The following is a 19,728-nucleotide window of genomic DNA, read 5'->3' as shown; positions in this document are numbered from 1 at the left end:
TCCGGCTCGATTCGACCAGTTTACCTCTAGGCTTCACGCCTCCACCCACCACTGCTGAGGAGCTGACCGCTCCACGACGGTGGCTGCAGGCAGCAAGCTGCTCGCTCGGCCTCCACGACACTTAGAAATTAGCACCTCTTTGTTCAAATACTGGGTCCACGACTGCCCGTACAAATGCCAACGTTCTCATAAGCCATGTGTGCGCGAGAGAGGAGGTGAAAATTTCGGACCGTGAAACATTATTTCGTCAGTAAAACAACTAAAAATCGCGCGAACTCCTATAATCGCTATCCGACCAGGTGCGCCGGGCCGAAATCAAGCTGGGCTCGGCCCGCGCGTCCCATTTCTTTTCAGCTCTGGTAAGTAGTCGTACAGCCGAAAGCCCGAGAGTGCTTCGTGCGAAAGCGGTGAAGGGCGAAGGGATGCAAGCCGCGGAAGAGGGCGAGTTCGTGGGCGCGCGGCTGGACGCCGGCCTCCGCGCCGCCCGCTTTGCGTCGCCGCCGTCCTCCGAACAGTTCGCGGCCGACGTCGAGCCCAAGAACGTCCCCGCCGTAATTCTTCCACCCTTCCTCGCCTCGGAGCTCTCTCCACTTCCTTCCCCGCTTCTGCTCCCATCAGTTCATGATATGTTCCCTTGTGGAATCTTTGTAGGTTTTCCGCGGCGTGGCTAAGGGGTGGGGCGCCTCCTATCGCTGGGATCCTCTCCATGGCGGCCTCGACTACTTGCTGGTTTCGATCAATCTTCTCTCTAGCTCTGCTCTCTTTTTGTAGCAAGTCTCCCCAATTCGTATGAGGCAGCGGGAAAAAAGAAGAACAACTCATTTTCGAGTCATTCTTTGATGCAATCGTCAGTTCTTGCTCTGAATATTTTTCAGGAAAAAGTCGGGCATGATGTTGATGTGGAAGCTATGATGTCGAACACTGGCCATGTGTTCTATGGGGATCTCAGAAGCCATGAGAGGGCTGGTTTTTGCTTTGCATCGCTACTTGCAAGTTGTAATTTCAGCCGTATGCCGTCTGTATTGAGGCGCTAATGGTATTTGTTCCTCGACGCAGGTGTCTGTTCCATTCTCCACGTTCATTCAGTCATGCAAGTCTTACCTGAGGCATGTAAATGCGGCTGGTGATTCAACCAAAGAGCAGAGAATTCTCGAGGAGCCAGCTTGTTTGGGGGAGACGTGTTCAAGCAGCTCAGAGAACTCCGAGCAAGTCTATTTAGCACAGGCAAGTTCACCTTTTGCGCCCTTTGTAAACAATGAGTTATTATGTAGTTATTATTATTTAACAGGAAATGAATTTATCTTTAACAGGTGTCAATTATCAACACTGAGAACAAAGACAGATGCTCGTTGGAAGTTTTAAAAGAGGACATTCAGGAGGTGTGACTTAACTTTGCATTTTATCTAAATTGTCTACTCTCGTGACTTTGGAGTGACATATTGAAGTTAATTTGCTTTTCCTTATTGCTACAGCCTATATTTCTAAGCGGAAAATCATTTTCATCAATAAACTTTTGGATGAACAGGGCTCACTTGAGATCAAGTACTCATTATGATCCCCACCATAACCTTCTATGTGTGGTGGCAGGTTGCAAAAAAGGTGTGTATTTCATGGTTCAGGCAATTTGCTATAGTTTGATATCCTTTTGGACTGTTAACCATGATTGCAAAGAATTAATTAATTTGGGAAATTTTATCATATAATCCAATTGCTCGTAATAGCCATTGAAGGGCAGTATCGCAAAGACAACTTTTGATATTGTTTAAAATGCCTCCAAATTATGTGTGCTGCTGCTGGTTCGGTGGACGTGTCATTTTCGGGACAGCATAAAAAATCCTTTTATTGCAACTGCAGATAGACTCATGTTTTCTGATTGCTATTTCTTCCTTTTGAACTCTGTCCGCAATCTGTCATCATTGTAAACGATTCTTATTCTTATATCTGTCTGCAATAAAGATTATGTGTAGCACTAGTGATGATTATCTAGAGGAACCTATGCTAATGGTTTCTCTCTTAAAAATTTCATACAGTAACTTTGTGGCCTCCTTCTGCATCTCCATTTTTATACCCAATGCCTGTGTATGGTGAGGCTTCCAACCATAGGTAAAGTCCTCCACACGGGGAGTATTTTAATTAGTGGAAAAGTCTTGGAGTAATTGAAATTTAGCAGTCCAAAATACCTCCTCTGATCTCCCTATCTTTTTGGCAGTTCTGTCAGCATTGAGGAGCCAGATTATTCAAGCTATACAAGGGCAAGATACATGACAGAATATTCTGAAAGAGTCGTTCTAAATTGCGGGGATGTTCTTTTCATACCAGAAGGATGGTACATCTTTATATGTTTCTTAGGCTATTTTGTTGTTGAACCTTTTTTTATCATGCGGCTTACAGCCTCACACTTCAATCTGGGTTTTTGGCATCTCAGTTTCAAATACATAGATTTGTGAAAAAGATAGCGAGTCATCTTTAAACCGAATCTTGTTTCACAATACTAATCTGAACTCCGATGAATGTAGAATGCGGTGACGTGGTTTAAGACGCCTTTTCCCTCCTAAGATACTAAAAATATGTGACAGTTCGCATATTATTAGCATAGGAACCTTTGTTTCTTAATGTTATTCTGTCAATTGTTATCTGATAAATCAGTACTGCAGACATTAATCCTGCTAACATTTTGAGAGTTCATGTAACAGGTATCACCAAGTTGACAGTGATGATTTAACCATAGCAATTAACTTTTGGTGGAAGTCAAGAATAATGACACAAATGTTAGAACATATGGATGCCTACTATCTACGCCGAATCTTGAGCAGGTATTTTATTATGCCTTAGTTGTCTACGTTTCTTTCAACATGTATTACACTAGCCCCAGATTGGTTGTCCATAGTGTAACTAATTGTAGGAATATTCTGTACTTCCTAGCAACCTTCCGTTTGCTACTCCTAGCCTTCGGCAAGTAACACAGCGATAAAAGCATACTTGTCACTAAAGTTACTTTTTTGGTATGTATGGTAGATGCTACCATTTCACAGGTCAACTCATAGAATAAGCTCCCGCAAACCATCCTCCCATGAAAATCGGACTAGTGCAAACTGCTTTATCTCTTAGAGATACCACCGAACAATCGATGAATACAGTTTAGACTCTTTAAATCAACCTTACCTCCAACCAAACAACTTGACACTTAAGTAAACAATCTAGCAAAATATCTCAAGGACAGTCTCTAAGCCTAGCCGGCTCTGGAGGCACAGCAGCTGCTGCCCTGCAGCCAGCCCCACATAGGTGCTGGTTAATGCCTATAGTGCTGGCCTCACATGACAATGAGGGATCAGGTTTTGTGTCCTGACAGATCTAACTTTACATTTGAAGGACATTGATGAAATTACTTTCTATCCAAATCTTTTTTGTGTCCTAAATGTGTATTTCACAATACCTGTTTCAACCAATGTCTGACTGGTTTACCCTTGTTTTCTCACTGTCGCGTGGGTTTCTACCTCTACAAATGTTTCTAGTGAAGATTGGTGGATAAGGAGATGGTGCGTCTCATTACCCTCTTTTGTTTATACTAATATAATAAAAAATGCTTTTTTTTTTCATCATTCGAAAACTCCACGAGTATGCTATTTGTTTCTATAGTCACCTACCCTATTTCACTCCTCGCCTTGATCTGACCCTTTAAGCTTTAGATTATTTATCTACTTTCTTTTTCTCTTTGTATCCTTGGTTTTTCATTCCTACTTCCTACGAATGAACAGCTTCACATTTCTTCGGATGAATAATTTGTGTTACCTTGATCATTTCTTATGAGACAGAACATAATAGCGCAGAAGAATCCTTTTGGTCATTCAAAAGATAGCACCAGTGTTCAGCCTATGGACAAAGCATTGACAGGTCAATACTCTATGCCACCTGAGGCATCTTAACATTTCCATCCGTTTCTTTGGATTCAATTCCCTTGTGATTCCCTCACAAACAAGAATTTCTGTTTACCGTTGAACAGGTTTCCAGATATTCAATTTGCACACAAATTCACCGTTTCAAACTCTGGAACCCTCCACTCTCCAAGCACTTTATGAACTCATTTCACTGGTTCACAACAGTTTTGAAGTGGTTAACCAAAATGGCATAACAGAACCCACATCTCAGGATACATCTTCCAGCCAAAGCAATGAAACAAAGAAGATTGCTGCTGCAGATGATTCATCTCTCTTGGACAAAGATCCTGTTGCGAAAATCATTTTGCCAGTTGAACCACTTGAATTGCGGAGTATGCTGCTTGCAATGGTGGTATGCATTACGTACTGAAAAATCAATCAGTTGATAGTGTTGCATTTCTGTTATCTTTCCAAATCTAATCTTTTTGCACTTTCTGGACCTCGTCCATTAAAAGGAAATCTGAGCAAAAAGGTTATTCTTGTTTTCTATGCATTCTATATATGTATGTACATGTCTAAATTTCCATCAGTGTGCAATTGTGCATGGAACATGGCACATACCATACCATTATGATCTGTTCAGCATCTTGGTTATCAACACTTCGTGTTGTTGTTATTAATCCTAGTACTCTTAAACTTCTATGATTTGCAGCATACTTTCCCAAGGACATTAGAAGCTTTAGTCCTCAACATGCTTGGACCAGTAGGAGCAGAGATACTGACTAGGAAGTTTGACGAGATGGATCAACAAACCACAAAAGAAGAACAGTTAGTACTTTCTCTTGTCATTTTAGTAATGCAGACCATAGTGACGCTTCTAAACTGTTGAATGGCATGGTACAGGACCGAGTTCTACAAGATATTCTATAGTGTGTTTGAGGATCAGTATGCTGCAATGGATGCACTTCTCAATGGAAAGGAATTATTTTCCTTTCAGGTACTTCTGTTTTCATAAACTATTTCCATTCAGTACACTATCATTTATTAACCCTTGATTACTTCTAATTGTTAACTGATGATTACTTCTAATTGTTAACTGAAATAGAACAGTGAAAACTAACTAATCCGTTAATTAATAGCTTATACAAAAATATCGTCTACCCCTGCTTTCAACCTATCATGGAAGTTGGAAGTAAACTTGCTCGTGCTAGCTGAACTGCTTATATAGAAATATTTGCTAATATTGTGCTAAGTGCTAACTTAGAATTGAAATGAAATTATCTCATGGATACAAGCCTTTTGCAGATTTCTCTTCACTAAACCAAGTTATCATGTTTTACATTTTTTTTCTTGATTTTCTGATGCAGGTATTCCAGAGTGTCCTAGACAAATATCTCAGGGTGCATGTTGACCGACCCAGCTAATGTGTACAGACCAATGAATGAATGTATCATGGAACTAGTGGGTAGCCTTAGTGTTAGGATTTGTCTTTAGAAAAAAAATCGTTTGTGCGGTTTGTTGAATCTAAGCTGGGTAGATGGCCACATCGTCGTTCAGAACTTAGCATACTGTTGATGGATGTTTGAGCTTAGCACTTGCAGCCATTAGTGTCTAATGTGAGCTTCTGTTGTGGACGCATTCGTTGGCAAAGGGAACAGCAGCAAGAAGAGCCGCAAGAAGCGGGCCAACCCGTCCACTTCAGCATCGGCTTAGAGATAAGCCAAAGTTATCTTTAAATCAGTTTGTTAGATTGCTTTGCATTCAAGTTAGAGATAAGATCCATTTAGTTAGCTGGAAGATTTTGTTAGTCAAGGTGATAGCATCTTTTGTTAGGAGGCCGGCTATATAATGCCAGGTGCATTCATCATCGGAATCAAGCAAAGATTAATCCCAAATTGGAATCAAGCAAATATTAATCCCTAATCCCCCTCTAATAGGCTGCTCAGAGAGCGAGTACGATCCATCCTTTGCTTACCTAGTTCCAAATCTCTAGCAATATCATCTTGGTATCAGAGACTTTGTGTTCCTGACAACCATCGCTCTTTGCTAAATCCGCCGTTGCTGCTTTGTTTGCTGTGATGCATGGGGGACAAGGGCGAGCTGTCCTCCAAGCTTGACCAGATCTTGCTCGCTGTAAAGAATGACCCTCAACGTGACAAGTAACCATCATTAGTCCAAAAAGCTGGAGATCGACGGTGGCTCTGGCACACGCCCAGAAGACAAGGGCACAAATCAGAAGCCTGAACACGCTGGGGGCGTCAACATCTCTCAATTGGCACCGTGCATACACAAGCTCCACTTCCTCGACTATGATGGCAAGGATAACCCGGTCACATGGCTGTACTGATGTGATCAATTCTTTCATGCACAGGAGACTTTTGAAGAAGGAAAGGTATGGATGGCATCGTACCATATGCAAGGTGCTGCACAAAAGTGGTATTACATGTTGGAACGCAAACGGGGTGCTAGCATGGTCCCAGTTTGTTAACATCGTGAACCTTCAGTTCGGTCCTCCCCGTCTGGAGCAATCTCTTTGGTGAGCTCACCCACCTTCAGCGCAATGGCACACTGGCAGAGTATCGAGATCAATTCCTGATGCTCCTGTCGCGGTGCGACAACGTCTCCAAGAAGCACCAAGTGGACATCTTCACAATGGGTCTGCACAACCCGCCGCGTACCGACGTCGAGATGCAACGCCCAAAGACCCTTGAGGACACCATGATCCTTATCAAGGCTTATGCTCATCTATTGGAGTTGGACAACGACGAACTGCACCTTGGTGACTGCTTGGCGCACCCGCCACGACCGACACCAGCCGCGCAGGCTCTAGTGACTGTCCTAGCCGCAACATTGAAGGGAGTAGGTGCATCTACCATGACCACGATGCCAATGGCATCGTCCTAGGCACGGCCCATTCCCGCACTAGGCACGCATTTCAGCCAACTTACACCGGTAGAGATGGCAGAACGCCACCTAAAAGGGTTATGCTTCAACTGCCCAAAGAAGTTCTTCACAAGGAACATCTCCAACATTGCTTCATAAAGGACATCTACTTGCTAGAGCTCGACAAGGCCACCGCTGTGGAGGATGACTACACCGACGATGACCCAGAGATCTCGCTGAACGCGCTCACCGACATCACGATGAGCCAAATGATGCACTTGATTGTCGCCATCATCAACTAGTCGTTGTGTGCCCTCATTGACACCGGTAGCACCCACTCCTTTGTAGCTGAAGGGACGGTGTGCCGCCTCAGCCTTGCTCCCAACCTATAGCCCGGCCTGACCGCCAGCATGGCGAATGGCGACCACATTCCCAGTTCTTGCATCAATGTGGCCGTCCGTGTCCACATCAACAAAGATGAGTTCTCGGTCGACTTCTATGTCCTCCCATTGGAGGGCTACGAGGTTGTCCTCGTCATCTAGTGGCTAGACACATTAGTCCCCATCCTCTGGGACTTTGAGCGGATGTCGATGGCATTCTGTCATGACAACCATTGCATTAAATGGTACAGCATGGATGCCGGCCTGTCTTCGTGGTTGCGCGTGCTGGAGGCAGCGGATTTTTTGGCCATGCTTCTGTCATAGTTCGCCAACATCTTCGAGGTTCCTCAAGGCCTCTCACCTCCTCAGCACTTTGACCATCGCATCCAGCTCCTGCTCGACATTGCACCGATCATCGTTCGACCATATGTTCAAGGACGAGATTGAGCTTTAGTGCGAGGAGATGCTACGCCAAGACATCATTCACGAGAGCACATCAGCTTTCTCCACGTCGGTGTTGTTGGTGCACAAGAAGGATTAGACTCATGGAGGTTCTACGTCGACTGCTATGCATTGAACGCCAAGATAGTGAAGGATAAGTTCCCAATCCCGGTTGTCGACGAGCTCCTGGACGAGCTCAAGGGTGCTCGCTTTTTCACAAAGCTTGACCTTCGCAGCGGGTACCACTAGGTGCTCATGCACGCGGCGGACATTGACAAGATGACGTTTCGCACCCACCACTATCACTATGAGTTCTAGGTCATGTCCTTTAGGCTGACCAACACTCCCTCCACCTTCTAGGTACTCATGAATGACATCCTCAAGCCATTCATTTGTCGGTTCGTGCTTGTCTTCTTTGATGATATTTTGATTTACAACACCTCGTGGTCTCATCATTTGAAGCACATTTGAGCGGTGTTTTAATTGATGCACTAACACAAACTCATCGTCAAGTGCTCCAAGTGTCTCTTGCGTGTGCAGTTGGTAGCTTACTTGGGCCACACCATCTCTAGCCAAGGCGTCTCCATGGATCCGGCCAAGGTGGAGGCCGTACAGGCGTGGCTGACTCCCAACACTGTGTGAGCGCTTTGCGGTTTCCTCGGGCTCACTAGGTATTACCACAAGTTCATCAAAGAGTATGGTGTGGTGGCTCGGCCCTTGATCCATCTGCTGAAGAAGGAAGCTTTCGCATGGTCCACGGCGGTGGACCATGCTTTCGAGGCACTCAAGCGGGTGCTGACTAAAGGACCAGCGCTCAAACTCCTAGACTTCGATTGTAGCTTTGTCATCAACTGCGACGCGTTGGGCACATGCTTCAGCACCATCCTTCACCAAGGGTCAGCCCCATTGCCTTCTTCAATCGCATTGTCACCCCTCACCATGCCAAGCACGCCGCCTATGAGCAGGAACTCATCGGCCTCGTCAAGGTAGTAAAGTATTAGCAGCCATACTCATGGGCTCGTCCATTCACTGTTCGAACACACCATTATAGCCTGAAGTATCTCTTGGATTAGTGGCTCTCCATGATTCCACATCACACGTGGGTGAGTAATCTTTTTGGCTACGACTTCACTGTCGAGTTTTGCCCCGGGTGCCAGAATGACATAGGACATTAAGGCATTCATAAAGTATCAGCTCCGTGCGTCCTTCTATAACCCCATATGCCGCCGACATACGCCTAGTTTGGGACTTCATCAAGGTGTGCTTTGTTTGATAGAAACACAAAATAGAGCATCTCCATCCAGTTGGGCTCCTCAAGCAACTGGACGTGCCATGCTCTGATTGGGCTGATATTGCGATGGACTTTATTGAGGGATTCCCTAAGGTGGGCGAAAAATCAGTGGTGCTCACCATTGCCGACTGCTTCTCCAAGTACGCGCACTTCATCGCACTCGACCACCCTTACACTGCCATGCCCATTGCGCAAGCCTTCTTAGATACAATTATGTGCCTTCACTGTATCTTGTGCTCCATTATCAGTGACCGGTATGCGGTGTTCACAAGCAATTTCTAGGTGGAATTGTTCCACCTCTCTGGTGTCCAGCTCAACTTTGCCTTCTACCTACAAGCCGATGGACAATCCAAGGTGACCAACAGGATTATGGGTGTCTACCTCCACTATTTCTCCAGCGATCATCCAAGGAGCTAGTTGTGTTGGCTTCCCTGGGCCGAGTTTTGCTACAACTCATCCTTTTAGATGTCTCTGAAAGCATCGCCCTTCCAAGTTGTTTATGGGCGTGAGCCGCCGACGCTCATCCCTACCAGCCTAACCTTGCCCATGTGGTGGCCTTGGACAAGCAGCTGTTGGAACGTGACACTCAAAGATCAATGATCCTAGCGATGGGTCAATGCGATTTTGGTGATTGTCGGAGGATGAACTCCTCAAGCGGGGATCCTGATGGACCTCCTTTGAGATTCGGCCGGGGAGATGATTCTGAATCTACCTCGTACGTGGGTTAAATGTGTATATGAGAGATGTAGGTGGGACGGATGGTCGTCTGCTAGTGGGAGTAAATGCTCAAGGGATTTTAGACAGGTTCGGGCCGCACGGAGCGTAATACCCTACTCCTGTGTGTATGCTATAAATGTTCTGGGAATGCCTTTCTCTGGATCTCTTGTGTTACAAGGTTTTCTGTCTAAGTCTAGAGCTTCGGTCTGGGTGAACCTCTGCTCGACTTCTCAGACTTGTGCTTGAGCTTCAGCTTCGGTCTTCTAAGACGTCCGTTGAACTTGTCTGCTTGTCTCTGAGGTGCACCCCCCCTTTTATATCCCGTCGGGGAGGCTTGGCGTGCCCGGAAAGGAGGGCACGAGTCCCTATGAGCCATAAATGGAAAGCAACCATCATTGGGCTGCAGTTTGATGTTACGGGGTTGAAAAAGCGTCCCCGACCGGTCCTGTCGTCATCACGCTCGGCTTTAGCAGTTGCAGGAGGGAGGCCCACCGGGCAGCCGCCGAACTACCCCGCCTGCCCGCTCGGTCAGAGCGGGTCTGACACAGCAGGGGGGCAGGTGATAAGCCTCGAGCCCAGCGACGATATCTCCCAGTCGCGCAGGGTGACATGCGATGGGACCCGTCACATTAAATGTCCCCATGCCTTCCTGCCAAGTGTGGGGGGAGTGGTTGGAAGTGACAGGCCACGCTCCCTCTTAAATGCAGCATCGGACCTCTCACCAATTGACACCTCACCGCTGAGCCCTTGTGGGGTCCACCGGCAAGGGGATTCTCAGGTCCTCGGGGAACTCTGGGTGCTCGGGGACTACTGTTCATAGCCCCGAGCGCCCTCTCCCGGATATGTCTCTTCTCGATCCTCGGGGAGCTCCAGGTACTCGGGGACCACTGTTCATGGCCCCGAGCGTCCTCTCCCGGAACTGTGTCTTCTCGGGTCCTCGGGGAACTCGGGTACTCGGGGACCACTGTTCATGGCCCCGAGCGCCCTCTTCTGGAACTATGTCTTCTCGGGTCCTCGGGGACCACTGTTCATGGCCCCGAGCGCCCTCTCCCAGAACTGTGTCTTCTCGGGTCCTCGAGGAACTACGGGTACTCGGGGACCACTGTTCATGGCCCCGAGCACCCCTCCCGGAACTGGGTCTTCTTGGGTCTCGGGGAGATAGTCCCCGAGGGAAGGCGTCACGTGACATTCTGCTGTCCTGGCCTCGGGACTCGGGGACCCCTGGTTCCCATGTCACCGACAGTGATTAATATCAACATAATCAATGAAACTAACATGGTTTGTTAGTATGCAAGGTTTAGTCTCATGGATGCTATGTGATGAACTTGGGGTTCCAAACACCTCAAATGGATGAACATCAAGGTCAAAGAAGAGCCTCATAAAAATATAAGGATTTATTATTTGGACAAGTGATCATGGTGTTGAGAGCATCGCTTATGTAGATAGATTTATTTTGTTTGGCTGTACTATGAAGAGTGGTTTGGGTTCACTAGCTTGATCTAGTGTCTTTAGGTTAGTTAACTAGTAGATGGTGCACACTAGGTTTGGCGGCTAGGTCTAATATACTAGAGGAAGACTTAAGACATCAAGAAAAAGAAGCCACAAAGATACAAACTTGAGTTTGATTGAATTGGACATATCCCACTGGAAAATAGACCACCATACAATACGGTCAAGGGAGATAGAAGACAACAAAGTTTTTTCAGTTATAGTACAATATGATAGGGTATCGTATAGTTATACACAAAGCATGTCAAATGGTGCCTCAGGAGATCAGTCAATGTATAATACGGTGAGTCCGAGAAGGCTCTAATGCTCGAATTTCTAACCGTTGGAAAGGGTGTCACCATACAATACAGTGGTAGTCATCGTACAATATGATGAGGTCATCGTATAATACTGTGACTAGAATTTTTAGGCAAATTTTCCCAATGTCTATTTTTGGGTTGAATCTATAAATACCCCTTTGGCTAGCCATTTGAGGTTGTTCACTCTCACCACAAGGCATATGTTGTGAGACAATCGAACAATAGATAGCTGCGAGTATAGAGAGTGAATCTCTTATTTCATTCATTGATTTGATGTGTTTATATACATGCCCCAATGGGCATCCCGTCCGTTGGGAGACATCCCTACCCAACAGATGGGTGCTTTGATAATACAAATTCGCAACACTCCCCTTTGATCAAAGTCATCATCAAGTTGAATACTCCTCTAAAAAAACCCGTGGGAAAAATATGAGGAGATATATTCTTGTAATATGCCATAAAAACTCCTTTAAAAACCCAATAGGAGAAAAATGACATGAGAATCATATTGGAAAAACTCATAAAAGAAAATAGTGCAATATTTATGATCTGAGAATCATTAACTTGTATATATTAAGAGTTTACCCCCCCCCCCCCTGAACTTTGCAACTCTTGAAGTCATCTCATACCAATTCCATAAATGGAATGAATATGTTGTTATAGACTTTGTGAATAAATATGTAAGATTACCACATGATAATGTTTGCAAATTATCTATCTCCTCATTTATGTAATTCATGAGGATAAAATAATTTTAAGGCAATATACTTTGTGATATTGCTCATTATATAACATGTAAGTGTTTCAGCAATACAAATAGATAATGGTAGATAATTATGATGAACCAATACCACACGATTCTTGTATATGATTAATTATTATGTGAAGCCATACATATTCATGTGGTACTTCATATAATTATTTTAGAATTATTAGTAGAAGTAGTCATGAGAGTCTGATTTTGATGATTTCTATTAGAAGGCTTTTCCATCATATAAAGATACAAAGTTTATCTATGATCTAGCATAATGAGGACCAGATAAATAGCCAGTATTAGTATAGCCAACTATAGTCATGTCTTGGGTTTTTTGATAGAATACACCAAGATTCTTTTATCTTTAAAATATATGAGGATATTCTTTACTTCTGTTTTGTTAGAGTTGCGCTATGTCTAGCTTGTAAGTTATCTACAAATGCAATATCAAGCATGTTACAATTTGCAAGATACATTAGCGCTCCTAAGGTATTGAGATATGGAACTTCATGTCCAAATATATCTTTATCATCATCCCAAGATCTGAATGGATCTTTAATTTGAAGGGATTGAACGAATATTTTGATGGATATTGTTGGGGGAATGGTACCGCGTGGGCCCCTGTTCGTTGACTTCGGCCACAATGGTTAATCCCTAAACCAAAGTAGCGAGGCTAACGTCAAGACAATGATGTTTTCCTTTATGCTCCATAGGAGTTAGGCTCAAGAAGGTGTAGCAAAGCTCAAGGGACGAAGTCCGGAGGCAAGGCCCGAAGGACGAAGGGAACAATGAAGCCCTGAGACTGAAAGGAGACGATCGAGGACCTTCGGTGACAGAGTGAAGGCTCACCTAAAAAGGAGCACATGAGTTAGTTAGAACCCGACTAGGAAATGACCGGAGGGAGATCGCTAGTAGCCCCGACAGAGTGTTCAATGCGGGTCCCTCTAGGATGCATGTTGGGATTTAGTTGCATAGGGCACCGTAGGTAGGCAATGACCGTAATACCCTAGGAATATTATAGGATATTTTCTAGAGTTAGAAGTAATATTCCTATAGATCCCAACAGATATGATATATCCATATTGAATTTCTTCAATATCTTTTGGATATATGCAGAGTAGTAAACAAGTATTCATGAGGGAATATGCTCAAGTTGTAGACTTAAGCAAACTTTAGTTTTACCCAAATTATTCATCTTAAATTCCATCTTAAGATGATTACTTGTCTTGTGTATTTCTAATGATATTGATATCACTTATATACACTGAGATGATACAAAATCCTTTTAAGAATTTCTTTATAAACACATATGAGCAATCATCATTATTTGAGTAATCCTCTTGTAGGAGAAACTCATTCAGTCGGTTTGTACCATATTTTTCCCACTACTTTAAGTCATGGAGTGATTTTACACAATATATGTTTCGATTTACGTTAGAATTCTAAGTCCTATAGGGACTTTCATATAGATATTTGAATCTAGTTACCAGATTCTGTCAATAATGTTAAATATCAAAATGTTATTTCACTTATAACCGGAGAGTATATTTCATCAAAAAATTGATGTCGAGTCTCTTCGTGAACCCTTGTGCTACAAGCCTCATTTTGTATCTTATCACCTCATTGTTTTCATTCCGTTTGCGGATGAAAACTCTTTGATCCACATGGAGGATATTTTGAGTATGTATTACTGTGGTAAATACCTCTTTTTTATTGAGCGAGTATAATTCTACCTCAATTGCTTTCTTCTATCTGGTCCAGTCTGAGCGCTTGAGTTACTCTGTCGTGGCCATGGACTTTGGTCTGGATACAGTTGAAGATCTTTCGTAATTTTTGAGAAGAAATATATATAAAAAATTGTAGTATTTCTATTGTATGATTCTCCAGAATCAATATAGTTTTGTGGATATTTTATTTACCCCTTTTAACTTCTTGTGATTTCCCACAACAATAGAGTTGGGGTGTTCCGATGTCCCAACACCTTAAAATAGTGTGCACATTTGTGCTAGGTCTTGGATATTGAGTATCGTAGGCCTTGACATTAAGTATCATAAGGTGTCAATAAACTTCAAGTTGATTTTCATTTACTATTTTGTTTCCGCGGATACTTATAAAAATATTATCCCTTGTGACCATACTTCTCCCCCTCTTATTTGCATTTGTGAGTTGAGTGATTTTATTAGGTACCATTGAGTGCATATGGTAGATAATTTACAATGTGTTGCAAATTTATGAATATTTGTATTTCATATTCAGATTCTTTAGTACGTGGATCTAGGGACTGAATGTACATGTATAAGGATTGAATGAATGTGACATTCTAATTTATTTCATGGCATTCTTTGTGGTACTTTTGATCTCCCTATAATACCTGGAAATTATCCTCATCAGCATATCGGGCTGTGAAGCAGTCCCCTGTTAGGGATTTGAGGTCATTTATGATTGACATAAAATATACCTCATTTATACTCCTAATGTCCTGTGAGGGTCTATTGATGCATGCTACGGTGGTGATATCGGTACATATACAATGTAACTGAATTATTGTAGGTGGGAAATACTTATTTGATTTTCACGTACTTAACTGCAACGGGGAAGCCGTATAATATGCAGTTTGTTTTATTTGAATTAAATCTATGGCATGTAAGACCACATGATTTTCAATATAAGGTTGGTAAATTGCAATTTTGAAGTAATGATCATGCAATTAATTTAATTCTCTTGATGAGATATTCAGCTAGTCCATTTTGAACGTGTACACATAAGGTACTCAATGTTCCAAATTAATACATAAGACCATATAATAATCATTGAAGGCTCGTGAATTGAATTCAGTGATATTGTCCATTGTAATAGATTTTATCCCATGTTCAGGATAATTTACTCATAATTTGATAATTTGAGCAATAAATTTGTAGATGCATCTATGAGCACCATAAAGTACCTTAATGGTCTAAATAATTGCTAAATATGACCATATATATCTCCATGAATGCATTCAATAAATTGGGTGACTCATTTTTAATTTTAAGGTAAGAAAATCTCAAAATTAATTTTCCTGTGACACATACGGTGCACACGAACTCTGATGATTTTGGGAATTTTGCAACAATGATGTTGTGACTAGTAGAATAGTTGATAATTTTTCGTATCATCCATAATCTAGGATGACAAAAGTGATCATGCAAAATCTTGAATTTACCAAGATTCTGAAAAATTATCTTGAACGCAACATGTGATACGAGATTGATGTATGTAAAATACAATTCAGATGAAAATGAAGGAATTTTGTCAAGCACTTGCTTGCAATATCTGTTATTCTTGGTGATGAAGAGATATTCACCATTATTATCATTATGAGTTTTCAATGGAAACCATTTTGACGGATATATTTGTAACTTAATAAGGTGCGTGGAGAATCAGGATACATGAGTGCATCCTCGATTACAATTTGAGTACCCATAGGGAGAGTTACTGTGATTGTACCAGAATCGACAATCAATGCATTGTGTCTAGCGATGGTCATACCATTTTCTTTTCTCTTTTTAAGAGTATGGAAATATTTTATCTCTCTTGATTTTGTATTAGTGTTACAATTGTTCACTATACATATTGCCTTCTTCATCTGATAGTTTTCTTTAAAAATCTATATAGAGTAAATCATAGTTGACTCATATATAGAATATATATCAATAGTATCTTTTGGAGATACAAATAATAAAAACAATAAAATTACAATATTAAGTAGTATGTAAATAGACTGATAATAATATATAGGGATTTAGGAGACTAATTGATGTCTCCAAACATGACTTGGGAATTATATTCCACAAGCATATTATCTTTATTCTGGAAGTCATCCAGTTTCTTGTTGGATCATGTTGTTGTTATACTCTTGAGGAACATATTGAGAACAACTTGCTTCATATTATTTCATGTTTGAAGTCAGCTTCAAACTTATCCCCTTGAACTTGTGTTCCTTTTCTAATAGATATGAGGTATAGATCAACCAAATGCTTATGGGTATGGCATTTCTTAGTATGATGATTCGGACATCCACACTTATGACAAACTTGCGAGTTATCATTATGGTCATTTTTCTTGAAAAATGCTATTAGCCTTGTTAGATACATGAAAATCTTGCTTAATACTGTGTTTCCACTTTCCTTTGAATTTCTTCTAGGTGTGGTATTGCTATGGTAATACCCTATTAGACGGAATGAAAGTGGATAAAGTTTTCTTGATCATATCCGTATCTGAGACAAGTTGATCATAGAAACATGGTTGGGAGCATATTTTATGATGAACGGAGTTATAATCTGCCACAGACTTAAAGTACTAAAAAACGAATGAGTGATCACTCGCGTATTGCTTCTGGCAAAATAACAGACTTTTGCTGATCATATCGCTTTTTGAGAGATATCTAAAGAGCATATGGATCTGGATGGAGGTGGCACCTTAAAAAATATAAGGCAAAATATTTGATTTGGTTAGAAACCTCAGGACATTAAACATATTTTTACGTCCATAACCCAAATTAGATAGTTGCTACCATCTAATATGAGTTCATTAAACTCTTTGTTGAAAATATGAGCCATGTACTATATAAAATGACCATGTATTCAATTAATTTACCATGATAGTAAATTAGATAGCATGGAAATATTGTAATCACGCAAAATTTGAAATTCAAGATGAGTCTTGAATATATATATGTAGTCTTCTATAAAGAACAGGTGACAAAGTTGCTGCTAATGTTTTGGATTTCATTCCTGAGGGAATAAGTGATTTGATAAGCACTGCCAAAACATAGTCTCTGTTCTATAAATCCTGATTATGCACATTGAAAATAGTCATCATGTAGATATGTAACATGATGTAGATCTTATAGCAATGAGAGGGAAACTCGATGCTATGAGTATGAACTCTGTCATGTAAGGACGGGCGACACTACAATTGCAGCCAAAGCTATAGACTCAACTGACTTATGTTCTACCAATATTATAGAAGGTATTCATCAAAAGTATTTTGCACTAAGTATTGCTATTTATTTAAGCAAAATGTGAATCAAAATATGTCAAGAGTGACATTAGGTGTAGACTTTCTATATAGTATAGGTGACAAATTCGCTGCTAATATCTAGGACTCCACTTCTGAGGAAGTGGGTGACATGCAGGGCGCGTTTGGTAGGGATTCAGATTCTCCTAGAAACATTTCAGTTTTAAATTCTCTCTGAAAATGATTCTCTAGTGAATTAGAATCACCTCTAGAAATCGTTTGGCTAGCTATCTGCATTCAGTTTCTTGATAGAGAGGATGGTGGTGCAATTGACTACTTTTACCTTTGTTGATATGATGTTTTTAGTTTTTTTGCAATTACAATATTATAATAACAACAATTGACATAGAAATACAGCATGAGCATCATCTCTGATAATTTTTTAGCAATTGTTGCATGCATTTGAATTTAATTGGAATTGATCAAATTCATGAAAAGTGAGGTCATGTGAAGACATTTGAAATTTCACAATATAAATTAGAGCTGAAGATAATTTTAGAAATTAGTTCATTAATTAATATGAATATTGGTGATTTTTTCCTAATTTTTGGGAGTCCTTTTAAAGCTCTAAATATTCATGGAAGGTGCAAAAATAATCAACTTTAATGAATTTTAATCTTAATTTTGTTAAGGCTTTTTATGTGCAACGAGTTAAAATGGGTTGCTTATGGATTATAGAACCTACACAAAAATTGGTAGATTTTTTTGGAGCCTTTTAGAAGGTCTAAAGCTATAGTGAAAAGATATGGATTTTTGAGGCATCTTGTAACAAGGGCTGAATCAGGAGAATCAGTGAGAAATGGGCTCTCAGCCGTTTTTGTGATTCTCTCCCAATCCTTGAATTGAGCTGCCTAGAATCATTTCTCCTTCAACCGTTTGGTTGTAGGATTCATCAAAATGGCCAAGAATCCAAAATGATACCGGTAGCCAAACGAGGTTGCAGTCCCCGCCAAAGACATACTCTGTACATGTTAAATATTGGGTAAACACTTTGAAAGTAATCACCAGTATTGTGTAGACCTTGCAGTAGTGGGTGAGAAACTCGCTGCTATGACATGAACTCAAACCAATTAAGGTGGACGACACTACAGTTACAGCTGATGTCATAGTCTCTACTATCTTGTGTTTTTGCCAATATAATTGAAAGTAATCGCCAATATACATTTTGCATAATTTTCTACAAATTATTTAAGCACATGTGAGGTTTAAATAAATTACAAAGGCAAAAAATATTTATTCCAATAAAATTGCAAAGGAAAAGTTTGCAAGGAATAAATATAAATGTGTAGCGAACTGCAATGTATAATGCAGTAGTACACTACACTATGCCATTCCTAATGACATGAGGGTCTAGAATATATATTTATATTTTTTAAAGTCTGAGGACTTAAACTTAAATAAGAATGGGTTGTTATTAAATTTGTATTGCCAATGATGCAATTAATGAAGACATAAGGGGCCTATTTGTAGGATATTTAATATAACTGCAGTTATATTCATGTAGCGCATAATTTGTGCATAACCTGAGTTTTTTTTTAATACTAGCCTATTTAGCACCTAATCAGATGGCGTGTGATTTTGTAAAAATCTGAGGGGTTGTTTGCAAAACAACCAACTCCATCCGGCTTTGTAGCCCATTAGGCTCATGGGCCTATTTGATCCATGGGTCCATGCGGCCCATAGGCCCATTCGGCTCATGTGTATATATAGGGCTGAGGTGGAGAGGTGGTTAGGGTTTTCAACCGTGCGCCACCGCAGCACCCTGAGGAGCCGGCCACCCTATGCCCAAATTATGCCACCGGGCTGGCCATGTCGCACGTTGGCACTGCATGTTTGGCAGCCGCCTCACCTCGCGCCAAAGTTGGGTGGCATCATCGAGGAGGAGCACGCCGTCGAGCGCTGCCTATGGCTGAGCCTACCGTCGGGCGCCGCTGCCACCTCCGGACTCACCGCCTCTTCTATTGGAGACCACCGGTCGCCGCGTTAGTACGGGATGGCCACATGGCATACAGTTAGCCGCCACCTGCCGCTGGCCTAAGCCACCGCTCGGTCGTCCACCCTTGGGCTGGCCGCCGACGGATCTGGCTGGTGAGTGCGCAATCGGCCTCCCACGAGCTGGTGGCCGCTGTCGTCGCCTCCGCCGATGGGCCTCCTCCAGATCTGCGCGCTACGCAATCGGCCGCTGGGTTGATGGCGTCGTGTAGGAAATGGCATGGTCGTTGCTGCTTAGATCTAGATGGTGGCCACGCCATGCACCAGTGGTTGCACTAGGTGAGATGGTGCTGGTGCCGGGAAGGCGCTGGCCTTCGTTACCTGATGACAGTCGTCGCCGGCCTATGGCTGAGCGGTCGGCACAGGCCGATCACCGTCTTTAGGATGGTGCCGCCACCGTTTGGTGTGACGTCACCAACGCAAGAAGTTTGGCGAAAGCATCTACCTTGATGGGGTCATAGTGTACAAAGCCTTCATTCAGGGAGAGGAATTTTGAGATCAAGGCCACCGTCGGTGACAAGGATCGCCC

At 42.1% G+C, this 19,728-nt stretch overlaps 1 protein-coding gene across 2 annotated transcripts; it reads left to right on the top strand.

The window, feature by feature from the left end:
• The first annotated feature begins 360 nt into the window (after nucleotides 1-360).
• Nucleotides 361-5,509, top strand: LOC133921777 (lysine-specific demethylase JMJ31-like). Of its 2 annotated transcripts, XM_062366804.1 has the most exons (15): nucleotides 365-551; nucleotides 652-729; nucleotides 876-962; nucleotides 1,057-1,224; nucleotides 1,311-1,379; nucleotides 1,473-1,599; nucleotides 2,031-2,103; nucleotides 2,210-2,326; nucleotides 2,694-2,813; nucleotides 3,518-3,536; nucleotides 3,813-3,891; nucleotides 4,001-4,287; nucleotides 4,588-4,703; nucleotides 4,779-4,872; nucleotides 5,243-5,509. In XM_062366804.1, exons 1-15 carry the CDS (start codon nucleotides 423-425, stop codon nucleotides 5,297-5,299), a joined length of 1,620 nt encoding a protein of 539 aa, XP_062222788.1. In that variant the 5' UTR covers nucleotides 365-422; the 3' UTR covers nucleotides 5,300-5,509. The 2 variants fall into 2 exon arrangements, 1 of the variants encoding a protein (XP_062222788.1); XR_009910320.1 differs by lacking the exons at nucleotides 4,779-4,872; nucleotides 5,243-5,509 and having other exon boundaries at nucleotides 361-551; nucleotides 4,001-4,407; nucleotides 4,588-4,704.
• Nucleotides 5,510-19,728: the final 14,219 nt, after the last annotated feature.

Source organism: Phragmites australis, chromosome 1 (genome assembly GCF_958298935.1).
Source record: "Phragmites australis chromosome 1, lpPhrAust1.1, whole genome shotgun sequence".
In the NCBI taxonomy this organism is placed as follows: Eukaryota; Viridiplantae; Streptophyta; class Magnoliopsida; order Poales; family Poaceae; genus Phragmites; species Phragmites australis.
Note: the sequence above shows the minus strand (reverse complement) of the source record. Positions and strands in the feature narration are given on the sequence as shown.